The 17,463-nt window shown below is 42.3% G+C and overlaps 1 protein-coding gene across 2 annotated transcripts in view; it reads right to left on the reverse strand.

The window, feature by feature from the left end:
• Positions 1 to 11,181: 11,181 nt before the first annotated feature.
• Positions 11,182 to 17,463, reverse strand: part of rnf214 (ring finger protein 214) — a 68,769-nt gene continuing 62,487 nt past the window's right edge. For both annotated transcript variants that reach the window (XM_035432392.1, XM_035432393.1), the window contains 4 exons: positions 12,687 to 12,807; positions 12,375 to 12,503; positions 12,174 to 12,272; positions 11,182 to 11,542 (listed from right to left, as the gene is read on the reverse strand). In XM_035432392.1, coding sequence (XP_035288283.1) covers positions 11,480 to 11,542; positions 12,174 to 12,272; positions 12,375 to 12,503; positions 12,687 to 12,807 — 412 coding nt within the window. In that variant the 3' untranslated portion in view covers positions 11,182 to 11,479. The remainder of the gene's footprint in view (positions 11,543 to 12,173; positions 12,273 to 12,374; positions 12,504 to 12,686; positions 12,808 to 17,463) is intronic.

Here is a 17,463-nt window from a genome sequence, read left to right on the forward strand (position 1 = left end):
TGGACACAGGGAGATGCGGAAATTCCGGATATCTCCGGGGTTTTATTGAGAGTAGCGAGAGAAAGCGTAATAAACAACAAACACAAACAAAAAACCTTCGCCCATCACCCTCATGGGATCTGGGCAAAAACAATAAACTAAAATAATAAAGACAAAACAAATGAAATCATACGAGCGCTTTTCAGCCTTTTTCTCTGGTCTGTACTTGCTCTCTCTCGCCGTCGTGGGGGATCCCCGTCTCAGACGCCTACTGTGGAAAGAAGCATACTTTTCAATCCGTAACAATATCCAGGTGTGTGCCTACTTAACCAGTAGGCGTGGTCCTCTAATTGCCCTGAATTCCTCCCGCAAACCGAGTCCTGCCACACCATCGATAAAGTTTCGCCGGGTGCAGTGTCTTTTACCGATACCACAGAATGAATGCATAAGGCTGAGAGGCAAAACCTTTGGTGACGCTGAGCTATGAAACACTATGCCAAAATTAAAATTAGACATATTATGCATTGTTAGAAAGCTTTTTCTGACACCTATTCGATAAAATAATTATCAACCAAGCCAGATTGTATTACAAAGGGTGACAACACCATAATCATCACGTGTGGTATTACGCACAGCTATTTTGGAAGGTACCCAGGCATTACAAATGAGTAATGTCCCAGATATTGACTGTAGAATGACATGGTATCATTTTAGAAAACTTCTTGTTTATTTCAGTGTTCAGTGAGCAGCGTTTTTCACTGCTGTACTGGCATACCTTCAGCTAGTGTTGGCTTTATCTTGTTGCTATGACAGAATACAAAATTTTAGTAGTGAAAGAATGTTTTCATGAATGCCCAGGAAGACACTATTGTCCATTGTGTCGTGGGTGGGGGGTGTAGTTGCAGATGAGGCTGCAGGGAGGGGGTGCTTGGTAAATGGACGACCATGGTGGCGCTTAGAAACTCCGTCTCCCGCATAGTTGTCTTGAATTGTCTACTAATAAAGCTTGAACACAGTTTTTGGTTGCAGGAGCACTGAATGTCTGAGATGAGAAATCTCAGGACACTGGCATAATGGCTACTAGGGGATTGCACTAACAAGTTAATACCATGGTTAGTTGTATGTTTGCATAAATGCATGGAGCAGAGAATATTATGTAAAGACTGGGCACCATTTTGGTGCAATGACTTCACGTCATGATCACAGGATCACAGACACTGATCACATGGACTGGGTACTTCCTGTTTCTGCCTGTAAAATGTGCCTTTTTGTCTCTCCCTGTCCCTTCTGATTTTTGCTGCTGAACTGAAGAGATGTGCACAAGGCACTCTCTAAGGACACAGGCCTAAAGAAAAATAAAGCCTGCCTGTAAAGGAACACGTGGAAAGATGCACTGGCTCTCTTGGGTAACCACAACTGTTTATAACTAAAAGTAAATGCTTTAGCTTTAGCTGATCCATTCATCTATTCATCTATCTATTCATATAACAACTTTACACTTGCTATCATTCTGCAACATAGCAACAAGTTGAATGCATGTAGTACATGTACTTTCCAGTGACGGAAAGAAAAAGTAACTTCCAGCTCCACGACAAAGAGAACCAAGAGGAGAACCAGCTTTTCTACAGCGTAACCGAGTCACAGCAGGTGCCTAAGTCAAGATTTTCCTTGGACTAGCCTGTACCATATGGAACCATCTTCACTAAAGCAGTAAGACTGACAAACATCCAGGCATTAACTAGCTTAGGAAACTTCTGCTTATTTGTTGTTTTTAAGGAATTGTGTCATTGATTGTATGTAATGTTGTGTTTAGAATATATCAAATCTATAGTTAATTAGCTATAGCCGCCTAGCCCGCATAGCTAATGTATATACTCTTGCTCATATTGGCTAACAATCCTCCGTCCTTTTAACCGAGATCTGTGCATGTGATCTTTCATGCACTAACATACTCGTATGTTTATAATTCAATGGTACGCTGAAATTACCTAGACGTAGCTAACTTCAGTTGCCTTTTATCCACACCGTTCCACTGAATTCCAGGCCAGCTTTTAGCAGCACATGCTAAAAACTGATTCATAAGTTCGCTCCAACATAGGAGCTTTTGTTCCCTGCCCCACGTGTGCTGGTGAACATGACTAGACACACGCAGAACAGCCTAGTTCCGCTTCAGACCACGGGCTGATTATTATTTGGATAAACACTCGAGCCTACCACCTCAGTTATTGTTTTAATACTGAAATTCATAATCATGATTTAATTAATTGTATGACTCTAATTAGTCAAAGTCAAAGTGTTTTTATTTGTCAAGTGCACAGTATAACACAAGGTCATTCTGAGCAAAGAAATTCTTATGACATAGCAGGCAGCAACTATGTAGAAGCAAGAGCAAAAATATCAAAAAATATCTAAAATATACATAATATTAAACATAATATTAAATATTAGCAGCAGTACCAGCCTGTACAGATGGGGGATATGGACAGTGAGAATAGGAGTATTAAATATTTAAATATTAAACATATAAAGTGCAGGAGTGCTGATGAATATGTGCATAAGATTGTGATAATGTACATTGAACGTACATAGGAAGTGAAGGAGCATACATAGGAGGTCATGTGATCCCTGAGATTAATGTTGCTGGTTGAGAAGCCTGATGGCCTGGGGGAAAAGACTGTTTGTGAGTCTGGTCGTCCGTGCCTGGATTCTCCGGTAGCGTCTACTAGACGGAAGCAGCGAGAACAGACCATAGCCTGGGTGGCTGAAGTCTTTTATGGTTTTCTGTGCTTTCCTAAGGCATCTTGTGTGGTAGATGCCTTGCACAGAGGGGAAGTGGCAGCCAATGATGCGCTCTGCTGTCTTCACCACCCTCTGGAGGGCTTTGCGGTCAGCAGTGGAGCAGCTGCCGTACCAGGCAGTAATGCAGCCAGTGAGAATGCTCTCAATGGTGCACCTGTAGAAATTGATGAGGGTTTTGGCAGACATGCCAAACTTCTTGAGTCTCCTCAGAAAGTATAGGCGCTTTTGGGCAGTTTTCACTGCTGCGTCTGATTGCCTGGACCAGGTGAGGTCATCATTTATGACCACACCGAGGAACTTGAAGCAGGAGACTCTCTCCACTTCAGCTCTGTCGATGTGAATGGGGGCGTTATTGTATTATTTATTGTGGGGCGTTATTGTGTTATTTGTATTATTTATTATTATTGTAATATACTAACTAATTTGCACACGTTCCGCAGATGTAACTGCACCTCTCACTAGCCTACTCAGCCCTGCTATGCCGTTTGTTTGGTCATCAGAGTACCATCATGCATTCGAAAGCGTGAAAGCTTTGATATGCAATACCCCTGTACTTGCCGCCCCAGATTTTGTGCTACTGTTTAAATTATAGGTAGACACAAGTGCCCTGGGAGCTGGTTTTATTCTGCTGCAGGAAGGTTCTGACGGAATTGTTTGTGTCAGGCAACGGGGTTGTAGGACCCAAATTCAGAGTGAAAAACTCAGAACTCCAATAGGTAAATTTAATCAAACTTCAGTTTTTTTAAAGTAAAGAACAAACAAAGAAGCAACAAAGGGCAATTATCAGAAACTCAAAAAATATCTTCAGACAAAAAAAAAAAAACAGAACTCCTTGAAATTCAAAAACATGCAGAGCAGAACACAGGCAGGGCGAAATACAGGCAGAAACACACGGGCAGATACACGGGCAGAAACGGAGGCGGAAACACAAGCAGAAACACTCAGGCGGAAACACAAGGAACCAGCACCGAGTCAGGGAAACAAAAAACTTAAATAGACACGAAGATAACAAGACACAGGTGAACTCAAAACACAATCAAACCAGAGAAGGAAGGGAAAATGAGACACAAACAAAAACAATGATTTTATAATTGAAAACAATAATACAATTAAACACCAAAGAGGGAGAAAGAACTGAAACACAAAAGTGAAGTGCCGCCATCTGGCAGCCAAAAAAGGAAATACAGAAACAAAGGCAGAATCCTGACAGCATCCTGATGTCCCAGAAGACTGACCTGGGCCGGGGAAGGTCCTGGATGCTGGGCAGCGACGGCTCGGGAACACTAGGGGGCTTGGGAACACTAGGCAGGGCAGGCGGCCCCTGCTGGACTCTGGACAGAGTCGGCGACCCCTGTGGGACAACGGGCTGAGCAGGCGGCCCCTCCTGGACGTGGGGCCGCCTGCAGGGCGGAATACAGGCAGAAACACACGGGCAGATACACGGGCAGAAACGGAGGCGGAAACACAAGCAGAAACACTCAGGCGGAAACACAAGGAACCAGCACCGAGTCAGGGAAACAAAAAACTTAAATAGACACGAAGATAACAAGACACAGGTGAACTCAAAACACAATCAAACCAGAGAAGGAAGGGAAAATGAGACACAAACAAAAACAATGATTTTATAATTGAAAACAATAATACAATTAAACACCAAAGAGGGAGAAAGAACTGAAACACAAAAGTGAAGTGCCGCCATCTGGCAGCCAAAAAAGGAAATACAGAAACAAAGGCAGAATCCTGACAGCATCCTGACGTCCCAGAAGACTGACCTGGGGAGGGGGTGACACACAGGATGGGACTATACAGGCGGAACAAACGGAATGGAACAGGACTCAGGAAACAGAACTGGACTCAGGAACAGAACACACAGAAACAGGAACAGACACGGGGCTGGAACAGAACAGAAACAGAAACAGGACTGGACTGGACTCGGGACTGGAGCGGACAGGAACTGGGCGAAACCGGGCACAGGAACTGGGCAGAACCCAAACGGGACTGGGCACAGAAACTGGGCGGAACCCGGACGGGACCGGGCACAGGAACAGAACCCGGAGGGGACAGGGCACAGGAACCACGGCAGAACTCGGACGGGACCAAGCACAAGAAACAGGGCAGAACCTGGACGGGGCCGGGCACAGAAAACAAGTCAGAACCCGGATGGAACTGGACTGGACTGGACAGGAACGGGACTGGACTGGACTAGACAGGACAGGAACGGACTGGACTAGACAGGACAGGAACGGACTGGACTAGACAGAATAGGAACGGACTGGACTCAGACACCTAAGGAACTGGACTGAAGCAAACATGGAACTGGACTCAAACAAACATGGAACGGGACTCAAACAGACACTACACTGGATTGGAATCAAGATACGACACTGGACTAGACTCAAGACACGACATGGAGCGGGACTCAGACACTACACTGGACTGGACTCACAGACACAACACTGGACTGGACTCACAGACACCACATTGGACTGGCCTCACAGACACTACACTAAATTGGACTCACAGACAGACACGGAACGGACTAACACGCGGACACGGAATGGACTAACATGCAGACACGAAACGGACTGACGCAGACACGAAACTAACACACAGACAGGGAACGGACTAACACAGACAGGGAAGCCTAACAAAAGGACAGAGAGACAAGCAGGTGGGGAGACACACAGCAAGACTGACAGACACTCCAAGGGACAGACAGACAGGGAAGGAGAGGGGTGAACTCAGAGACTGACACAAGGACTGACAGATGGGCAAACATGACAACAGACAGGCGGACCAACACACAGACAGACAGGCAGACAGGCGGGCACAGACCGGCCGACGGTCCGACGGCCTGGGGGGCAGACAGACAGGCCAACAAACAGGCCGACAAACACGTGGGCAGACAGGCAGGCAGGCAGGCAGACAAACAGACAATGGGGCAGGTAGATTGATGGGCGAATGGTTAGGGGGACGGACTGGCCCCGTCCCCAAAAGGAAAGACCCTCCAGGGCGTGGCCGTGGAAATGCTCCAGGGCTGCTGGACGGCCGGGGTCTCTGGGCCCTGGGCCGGGGAAGGTCCTGGATGCTGGGCAGCGACGGCTCGGGAACACTAGGGGGCTTGGGAACACTAGGCAGGGCAGGCGACCCCTGCTGGACTCTGGACAGGGCAGGCGGCCCCTGCTGGACTCTGGACAGGGCCGGCGGACCCTGTGGGACAACGGGCTGAGCAGGCGGCCCCTCCTGGACGTGGGGCAGAGCAGGAGGCTTCTCCTGGACGCGGGGCAAAGCAGGAGGCTTCTCCTGGACACGGGGCGGAGCAGGCAGCTCCTGCTGGACTCGGAACTGGGCAGGCCGCTCCTGCTGGACTCAGGACTGGGCAGGCAGCTCCTGCTGCACTCGGGACTGGGCAGGCAGCTCCTGCTGGACTCGGAACAGGGCAGGCGGATCCTGAGGGGCACTAGGCAGTTTGGGCTCCGGGACTCTGGGCAGTGAGTACTTCTTGGCCAGTGGGGGCATCTCTGCGACCCCCCGGAGATACTCCTCCCAGTGGAGAGCTGACACCACGAGGGCAGCAAAGTCAGACGACTCAGCAAGCCCAGAATTAATCAGCCCACCGTGGAGGGAGTCCTTCAATCTGTCCCGAAACAACTGGCACAAAATGGCCATGGACAAGCCACTCTGTGTGCCCCAAGCGCTAAACTCGGACGCATAATCCAACAGAGTACGCGACCCCTAGCATATGTCCACCAGTCTTAGCTCTGCCTCCTAACTGGACAGGGGGGCCTGTCCTACGGCAGGGCTGGTCTCGGAGGGCCTACCCGAGACCACCAGCTTGCTCCACACTGGTGGTATATTAAACAAAAAAACCCAAAAAACACAGGGAAAAAGGGAAGGGGAAAAAAAAACTCCACTGGGTCCAGCACTGGCTGGATTCTTCTGTCAGGCAACAGGGTTGTAGGACCCAAATGCAGAGTGAGAAACTCAGAACTCCAATAGGTAAATTTAAACGAAGACTTTACTTTCAAACTAAGGAACAAACAAAGAAGCCACAAAGGGCAATTAAACAGAACTCCTCGAAATTCAAAAACATGCACAGCAGAACACAGGCAGGGCAAAATACAGGCAGAAACACACGGGCATACATGGCTACATGGACAAAACCGGAGGCGGAAACACAAGCAGAAACACTCAGGTGGAAACACAAGGAACCAGCACCTGAGTCAGGGAAACAAAGAACTTAAATAACAAGACACAGGTGAACTCAAAACACAATCAAACCAGAGAAGGAAGGGAAAACGAGACACAAACAAAAACAATGATTGAATAATTGAAAACAATAATACAATTAAACACCAAAGAGGGAGAAAGAGCTGAAACACAAAACTGAAGTTCCGCCATCTGGCGGCCAAAAAAGGAAAAACGGAAACAAAGGCAGAATCCTGAGTTTGTTACTTCTCATGCAAGTTTTATAAACACCAGCTGAAATACTCTATCACTGAGGAGGCGGCGCTAGCATTAATGCTTGCTCTACAAGATGTTTAAGTGTACGTTGGGTCTAGTTCTACCCTCATCATGGTGTACACCGACCATAACCCCCTCACATTTTTGTCAAGGATGTATAATCATAACCAGTAGTTAATGTGCTGGTCATTGATTGTACAGAGTTACAACCTATAAATTAAGCACAAGAAAGGAGCTGACAATATTTTAGCTGGGTCTGGGGTGTAGGCATTTCCGTTTTTTTTTCTCTGGCAACTAATTTAATTTCATTAATCCTGTATCCTATGGGTGGGGATATAGAACAAACTTACGTTCATTCTTGTGAGTGGGAGTGTTATGTCCCTGTGTGTTCCTGTGTGCATGCGTGTGTCTCTCCCTCACTCTTGCTCTCTTGCTGTTTTCAGTCTCTTTCTAGAAACCGCTGCCATTCACAACTCCTACCCCCCTTCATAATCATCCTGCTGGTTCCTGCCTACCTTCCACCAATCCAAAGACAACGGCGATTTAAATTACCCGCCGGCCATCCCGTATTTTTGCTGTTGTCGCCATTACTTGCTCCGTTAGTGTTCCCATACTGTGTAAATCGTTGGTTGCCTGTATTTGTACTTCGTGTTAATCCTTGGTTGTGCATCATAAGTAGTGCACCTGTTTCTCTTGTTTTCCCTGTTAGTTACTGTTTCATTTGTCTGCCACGCTGAGGCATTGGGGTAGCTGAGACAGAAGCCTCTGTACACTTGCACAAAGGATTAATGGGTTTTACTGTATAGGCACACTAGTCTAGGAGTGGTTGCTACCCTCTGTATTTATGTTTGTTAGCTAGAGTAATTAGGTAGGCTATTGATTTGAATGTCTCTAGGTAGGTCTTCCTCTACCTTTTGGTTATTGCTAGGTTTGTTTGGTTTTGTTACTTTATTTTCTTTGGCAACACCCAGGATACCAATCCTCAGTTGTGGGTGTGTGGGTATGTCTGTGTAAATATTGTACATGCTGTTTATAGCCTGTCACTATCTGCACTGTTGTCACTTGTTATCACCATTGATAAGTAAACACTTTTTTAATGTGCTTTTTGTGAACTGTTATTCTTGTCACACCCCTCTCATTTGAAAAATTAAAAAAATAAACACTAATAAAATTGCTATAGTAAAGTTTACTACTACTAATAATAATAATAATAAAGGGGGAAAAATTTCATCTTCAGCTTAAAATGTGTCACTAAACCTCCATTCATGATGATAAGAGATAAGTGATTTGCTTTATATTAACGGAAAACAAATGAATGTTCCTTAAAGGATTGGAATATAGGCCTATATTATGAACAAAAGAACATTTTGACATAATGCAAGATATGGCATATTTTTTGTGGTTAGGGGTGCAGTATTAAGTTATATTAGTATTATTAAGGAAATATTAACGTAGAGCAGTTATAGGTTAGACTGAACGACCGACTGGCCAACTGGCCTCACCATACAAGTAGCTAAATGTACTTTTCATTGTGGTATGCAAATTTGAAATTGAAAATCCTGTTGTATAAATGTACGATGCCTGTCTGTTGTGATATTATTGTTATATTACCATACAAAGTATTTGGTGATTATTAATCAGCTGCGTAGCTCACTTTACAAGCACAAAATGTCCCCTTCATTTTTCTATGTGTCCTATTGGCTGAAATAGTATCTTGTGGACTATTTCAATGTATTCTATTGGCTGAAAAAGCATCACATGTCAAGTCATCACAAGGCTGAACAGTCTCCATTCTTTGCATTTTATTTTTCATTCTGCATTAATTCTTTATGGGAATGTTGAAATGGCATGTCTTGTTCAAAAGCTGTCAGAGGAGAAGCTTGCAGAAATGTTGGCAGAAAGAAGAAGAATGCAAGAGAACTTGCATTCTTGGTTGGTTTACTTAGGCATCCACACTAACTAAAAAAAATTATCTGTAAAGCTGGTTGGAAAAAATCCAAAAGGGCTTACTACTTGATCGCTTATAATAAAAAAGCAGTGTTGTATTGTGTGGAAATAAATGAATGACTTGATAAAAATAAAAATAAGAACAAAAATGCTATTAAATTAAAAGACAAATGAATGAAGAAACAAAACAAAAAAACGCGTCATGTAAGTTATGAATCCATTAAAGGCACTGAAAAATTAAAAAATCTGCTAAAATAGGGAATTCAGCAAATAGAGTGTGAGTGTGTTTATGCACTTGTGCAAGCATGTGTGTGCGTGTGTGTGTGTGTATGCTGTAGCACAGTGTGATGGTGACTTTCAGCTTTTTAAAACTCGGCATGCCCCATGATGGATGGTGCTGGGTTTCAGATGACTCTGCACTTTTCCCTCCCTATCATTTTCTTTCTCTTTAACTCATCCTGTCCTTCCCATGATGGAGGTGCCAATGTAGTTTTCCCATCCACTGACGTGGGAGCACAAAGGCAGGTGTCAGGTTCTCCAAACTCAGGGCATTTGCAGTCTGAAACTCAGTGAAAGCCACCTATGTGTAAAGTAGTCTGGAAAAGGGTACAGCTAGGAGTCAGAGAGGAGTCTTAAAAACACACTCGCCTCAAAAAGGTTAAAGAAAAACTCAAGCTAACATTGGCAAAGTGACCTGTATCACTCCAAGCAGGTTCTAAATACCTGGAGCAAATCTGCCATTAAAAACAGGGCAAAAATAATTCCAAAATGATGTGTGCAAAGCTTTATCCCAACAAAATTAAAATTGTTATTGCAGAAAAAGGTGGCTCAAATATTCATGTGTGGTGTGATTACTTATTCAAGCAGCATATTTCAGTATAAAATTTTTCTTCAAAATATCTGCTGACAGCTAATTGTGTAAATTTACTATTACAGCATGCAAGTTTATAAGACAAATAATGACTGGAAAAATGTACAAGTATCATTTGTAATCCAGACAAAAATAACTTTCAAGGGGTCTGACCACTTTTTCCAGGCTCCTTTGTAGTCCTCCTCTCTTCTCTAAACTTTCTCTCAATAATCCATGATGACTACTGTGGGCCTGTACCATGGCGTAACCCTTGAAAATTATGGGCACAACATACTGTTCCTGCTGTTGCTGAGCCTCATCCTCTGCTAGTGGCACTTTTTCACACTCCCTCCCACCCAAATTATTATGTTTAATAATTTGTTGCATATCCTTTGCATGCCATTCATCGTTGAAGTCATCACCAGGTGCTGAATATCATGTTTTGGGGGGCTACTTGCCTTAAGTTCTCTCTTCAGCATATAAAACGCATGCTCAACTGGATTCAGACTTGGCCAGTCAAGAATTTTCTAGGTTTTTGGCTATTGCATAAGCAGAATGTTTGGGATCATTATCTTGCTGTAGGATGAAGCGCCATCCAATAAGCTTCAAAATTCATTTTTCTGCTGCTATCAGCAGTCTCATCATTAGTGAAGACAAGTGAGCCAATACCTGTGGCAGCCATACATGCCAAACCATTACACATGAGGTGGTCTGTTTTGGATCTTGGGAAGTTCCTTTTGACATCTGTGCTTCGCTCTTGCCATCACAATTGAATCATGGTCATGAGTCCACAAGACTTTTTTTCACCAGAACTCTGCAGTCTCTTTTAGATACTTCTTAGCAAACTAACCTGGCCATCCTGTTTCTGTGGCTAACTAGTGGCCACTGAACAATCCTGACTAATCAGAAACATGAGTGAAGCCATTTATCCCAAACATCGTTATTATAACTTGATTATACAAATGTACGTTGTGATCCAGAACATGTATGGTGTAATAAAATGCTTACATAGATTTTTGATGTCAGTTATTTCCTGTTAAATCAGGATGATCTTTGGATGGAGATTCAAGCCAACAATTAACCTATAATGCAAAGCTGGCTACATCTTGGTAGAATCAGACTCCAAACAATTTTAAAGGAAATTTAAGGGATTCCATTTTCAAAGGAATTTTACATTTTTATTTTCATTGTAACAGAATATTTTCTGACAGTTTTACAGGCCGAAGGACATGTGCATAGTAAGATTATTACTGTAATTAAAACTAACAAAATAAACAGATAAGGACATTAATGTTTTAATTTATAAAGTACAATTTTCAAATGAGTAATATGGATGACTTTCATAATTTAGAAAAGAGATCAGGAACCTGACAATATGGTGTGGAGAAAAACATTACAACAACTTGGGGTATGACTGTGCATCTTTTCTTTCCTTCTTGGTTATTTGGAAGGACAGAATGGGCAGGAGTTGTTCTTGGTGGACTGCAGCCAAACGCTGATGCACTGAAACAAAATGCAAGCAGGAGTTTACAGGCAGCAAGTAATCAAATCAGTATCACAAACTACAGTATCATTAATACTCAAACATGGATGCAACCTAAAGATAACCTTTGATACATTTTATAGCCATAGTTGGGTGTTTCAGGGTTAGTGTTCAGTTTTTCAAATTTAAATTAGCCTTTGGTTTCACTAATAAAACTACTGAATACATATACACAGTACACAATCACACGTAAGTAGACTAATTCAGACTTATTCAAATAAAATGAAAGTGTCGCAGCAGCAGGACATAATAAATAAATGAATGAAAACTGAATTTGAATACATTCATTACATTGAGTTAAATAGTCGCATTGCACTGGTATAAAGGACCAATTAAAAGCAAAAAGTTCTTTGCCCTTGGTACTTATTTTAAATCATTTTCCCGAAAGGAGCATTACAAACTGAAGGTGCAATGGTTTGGAAGGATCAGCCGTTATATTCTTTGTCTTTGTACAGACTGAGCTATTGAGCAGGTCACCAAGTTGGGTCCACAATTCCACATTTACCTGCCATTCTCACTATTCTACAGATCATTTTTCAGATTGCTTTCCTTGCTTTTGCAGATTGCCTTTCAGAGTTTCAGGGTTCTCACCTCTTTGTGAACAATGTGAGAGCAGCTGACATCATGCTGACTGCCCGTCTCTACCTGGTTCTGACACACCAGGCACATTTTAAGACTGGGAGCCACAGCCTAGAGGAAAATGAGAAGGATACAGTGTATTAAGACAACATACCTGTAGTACTACATTGTCATTGTGACCTGAGCTTTGCAGCAGTATCTGCCAATCTGTACCTGTGGAGGTCGAGTTTGGAAGACCTGGGCTACCACTGGGCCCTGAGAGGGGAGAGGGGCTCTCTGGAGCTGGGGAGCTGCGCCAGAAAAGTTCCTGGCTCCAGATGGAGGCCTGAGTGGACCCAAATGCTGAGAGACAAATATAAACTTGAAAATCTGCTCAATTCATGCAAGAGTCATATTTACATATATATTTTAAATGAAGCCCAGACTGAATGATGAAGTAAATCATTTTATCAAGTGTGCAGATTATTGCAAGTGTGGGTCTTGTCTGTTTAACCACATTTGCATGCGTGCGTGAGTGTGCCTTACCGGTCGCTCCATCTGTGTCAGTCTCTGTGCCACCTGCAGGGTGAGCTCCTCCATAGACAGCCCAGCCATGGTGCCCGAGCGCGATGTCTTTATCTGCTGCAGCACCAAGATCAAGGTGCTCCTAACCAAAGAAACCACCATGAACCCATAAAGAGGAACCATCACAAAAATGCAAACTGCCATTACATCCCCACTTTAAACACTGGCTCATATGAACCATTATCATAGTATCGTTTTTTGTAAATAAGCCTGTGAGTACTTGTGTGTACGTGGGCGTGTGTGTGTGTGAGTGAATGAGTGAGAGAGAGAGAGAGTAAATTAGAGGCAGTGCTATACCTGTTCTGGCTGGGAGTGTGTTTATGTGTGAGGGTGTTTCGATGTGTGTGTTGCAGTAGTGAGTTGTAGGATATGTAGTGTTTAGATTTTGGCCTTAGAGAGTGAAACAGTGAATAAGAATGTGGCCTGGCCTCCCCATCACAAGCATCAAAGCAAATGTGATGGAGGCAATTTCAAATTCCACTGATACCCTAAGATACCCTAGGCTGACAATCTATGGGTCTCACCTCCTCCGAAGAGACAAACCAGATGACACAGGACACTGTGTGCCTAACACTTCCCATTACTTTTAGTTTGAATGTAATCTTTAGGTAGGCCAGTCCTTGCCATAAATTAGTCTGACCACCCTTCCCTTCTCTCCTAAACCTTAACCCGGCATCACCCAATCAGGGCAGGCATGGAGGACGGAGTGTAGCACAGTGGGTAAGGAACTGGGCTTGTAACCGAAAGGTCGCAGGTTCGATTCCCGGGTAAGGACACTGCCGTTGTACCCTTGAGCAAGGTACTTAACCTGCATTGCTTCAGCATATATATCCAGCTGTATAAATGGATGCTATGTAAAAAGTTGTGCAAGTCGCTCTGGATAAGAGCGTCTGCTAAATGCCTGTAATGTAATGTAATGTAGTGCATCCTCAAGCTATGCTGGGTAAGGTATTTAAGATTGCCACAGGAAAAAGTGTTGTGTTGCATTTGGTTTTGGAGCCTGGAAGAAGAAGAGTTTCCCTCTTTTTATTTTGGTGGTGGTTCCTTGGTCGTGTGTTTTTAACTGGTTTCTTTGTGGCGCTTATACTGGAAGTGGGTGATACTTTGGCAAGGTCTGGCTGATCCGTTTCTCTCTCTATGTTCTGGTATTTCTAGATTAGTTGTTTAATGTTTTGTATCATGTCTTCTGTTGGGTAATTTAGAAGTATAGTGCCTGCATTCAATAAAGAATGTATGTTTTCAATTAATTCATATAATTGACTGCTTCTTATTGAATTCAATTATTTAATCTTAAAACCTGGTATAGAGCCTGTTTTGACTTGTTGGTTGATTCCACCAGTTTTCTGTAGACTGACATAGCAAAGAATACAGCGATTTAATTTACAATAATAAATTATTAAATTAAATCACATAAAATATATTTTACATGTAGGTTAAGTGAGGGTTTCCAGCACGCAATATCACTTGAGTTCAGTGTTCAGAGTGCTGAACATTTTATCAAGGGCATTGACTGTTGGAACCACTGGATTCAGAAAATAAACATATTCTTAATTAATCCTTGCTTGTCCAACAGTGTAGTTAAAGAGAAGATGTGAGCGTACTTCCCACCTGTTTGCAACCCTCTTGCTTCCGCTGGCTAGTCCTTGTGGTGAACCGGGAAGTGGCCTTGCATGTAAGCCATCCCTTGCGAGTACATAGTCTCCCACACCAAGACTCCTGACAGGCCTCACTATGGCCACATACAATAACTGGGTGTCTTTGCAGCCCCTGGCTAACTCAGGAGTGTATCATGGAGAAGCAGTGGGCCCTACGCAGGCCGACCCCAGTGGATGCGCCAGGAAGATAGAGATAATGAGATAATGGCTTTTTAAATTATATCTGACAGACTGGTTCTATGCTTTGCTGTTTATTGTCCTTTTAAAGAAAATAGTTGTTTTGTAAATGAATTTGCTGTTTTACTGGCCTCTATTGTACTGATTTTGATATGGTTTTACTAGTTGGTGATTTTAATATTCATGTATGGGACAAGCACATTTTATGATCAGACAAGTGGAATGGCTCTTACAGTTTTCCGTTCGAACAAGTAAAAAATAAATGCGATGATTTGTTCATACATTACAGATTTTTTTTAACTGAAGCTGTACTCTGTCTTTATTTGATGTGCTGTCTGTTTCCCTGCTGTGGCTGCTTGCTACCAAGGCACAGGTTACAGAATACTGAGCTGCACGGTTGTGCATGGCTGTCTTTTTTTCTACAGTCTTTGGGTGAACCCTTGTCTATTTACCTCAGGTGAAAGTGTGATACGCTCCTCTATACATTGCTAGCTCTGCAACACCTATTATCGACCACACAAGGGGAGACGTGTATTGACCACCTCAAACGCTAACGTATTTATTTCATATTGATTCTTGACGATTGAACGATGTTACCTATTAAAATGTAAGTACTGTAAGCTTTCAACATAGACAGCAGTGTGCATCTGAGCTCGACAATACATTTCTCGCAGAACTTGTGGTTTGAGTGTCTTAACTTCATTGCAGTGATGATCAAATTTACACGAAGCAAGTGCATGTTTTTACCCTTTATTGATTGCAATTCTACAAGACCATATGGTATAGCCTAGCTAGCACAAGCCAACAGCACTAGCCTATAAAACTGATGTTTAACATTATTTGTTCAAAGTGAAACTTTGTTTATGGTCAGTGGCACCAAGATTTCTGTCACACCATCAATAAACAGCAGGTCCCAGTAGAAGCCGGAATTAAATCTTTAAAAGTTATGCATTTTCAAAGTCCTCATGGATGTCACTTGGCAGCTGTCAGTGAGGACAAGCAATTGATCTGAGAGAACCGTTTTTGCATAAAATGTGTCAGAAGTATTCAGCATTGTTATTTGCTACCTAAATGTTGTCTCATGCTTGACACTGTTGACATGTATACAGTCTTTAAACCATTAACCAATCAACTGGGACTTCAGGTGGGATTTCCAGCAAAAAATACTTACCTGGTTTTGCGTCAGAATTCTGAGAGTTTGAGGGTAAAATCAACCAGTAGCCTACAAGCCATGGCATTAAGTCAGTTTCAGAACCCCATAAATATAAACAATGTAATGGAAAACTGTAGGTTTTCGTGGCTGTCGTGGTCCTACTCTTTTCAGTGATGACATGTAAAGGTCACAAAAAACAGCCAATATTTCACATTAAAATTCAATATATAGACAATTATTGTTCACAATAAATTTATTTAAAGTTAGTGATATTTTAATTGCAATATTCATGTTGATTTCTGAAAACAATTTTTTAGGTTGTCCCGCCTAGATTAAATGTGAAACTGTCCTGATATCGCTTCACGGTTTCCAACTTAACTTTCCTAGTGGCTATTTTGCTTCCTGCGACTTGGGTTGCAACTGTGAATATGTACGCATCCCTAGAAATACCAATAGGGGACACCCTTTCGCATACTAACCCCCATGCACATGCCAAATCTGGCCAATCCTTTCCCATTTAAGGGGTACCCTATTTAAAGCTTTATAACTCCAGATGTGAACATCACATAGACTTTGAAAATGGCTTAAATCAAGCAAGACATTTGTAACATTTACAATACGAGCTTAGATTACTTTATATTGGAAGAAATAAAGTGCCACAAAGGCAATTGTTTAGTCAAAAAATAAAAAATTTGCTCTTTTTTAGTTTGCAATGAAATACTGGGAGATTTCATATATACAGCAGGTTAAAGTATACATGTCCTGGATCAAAAACCTCTTGATCACAAGTTCATAAAATCTAAGGGTGGATATGTAGAACTACTAAAGATGTATCAAGCAAAAGCTAAGCAGTGTACCCAGCATCTCCAAATCTACCCAAAATGTCTAAATTATGCATTGCTGTAAATCACAACAAATTCATGTATTTCACAACAAATCAACTGTTTTTACTCAAGAAACTCACTTTTGCATCATTTTCAAGTGGGAATTACAAGATTTCTGTCAGTACAGTGGTCTAAATAGCTAGGGGTCCAGAAACACATTCATAATCTCTCCAAAAAGGAATATAATGCTTTTGTCCATTGTAAAGCATATAAATGAGCACCTTATGAAGGTTTAAGGTGAAACATTGATATCATATTTTAAAATAATGCAAAAATATTGTCACACAATGCTGTACAGTACCTAAATGTGTAATAATTAACTCTTGAATGTATTTCTATACTCTGTACTCTTGTATGTTTTCTTGTATGGGGATGGGACGATATGAAAACAATTTTCAACCGCCCACCACGTTTTGGCAATGTTCCAACATGTCCATGTCGTCATCACTGCTGCATGCATCACAAAAACTACGCTTACATTACAGTGTGAGATATCCACATTATATAATACCACTAACCTATTTAAAGACTCAATTTCAAAAACAACGTGTATAACCAAAATATTTTGAGAAGTAATACTTACATAGCAATGATGGAATTTTATCTGTGTACAGTAGATGGAGACAGAGATAGTAAATCAATGATACAGTTCAATCCGCTTCTGTTTCGCGCCAGAAAACGATGTCAGATAGGTCTATCAGCAAACATGCCCAGAAGTCCTCAATAATAATGGTATTTTCCAATAAATTACAAAAAATTGTTGACAATGTTTTGTTAGGTGCAGCGTCTTTTACTGCTACCACAGAGTGAATGCGTAAGTGAATCCGATAAGAATTTCGGTTAAGCTGACCTATAAAACGCTATTCCAA

This window comes from Anguilla anguilla, chromosome 9 (genome assembly GCF_013347855.1).
Source record: "Anguilla anguilla isolate fAngAng1 chromosome 9, fAngAng1.pri, whole genome shotgun sequence".
Taxonomy (NCBI): Eukaryota; Metazoa; Chordata; class Actinopteri; order Anguilliformes; family Anguillidae; genus Anguilla; species Anguilla anguilla.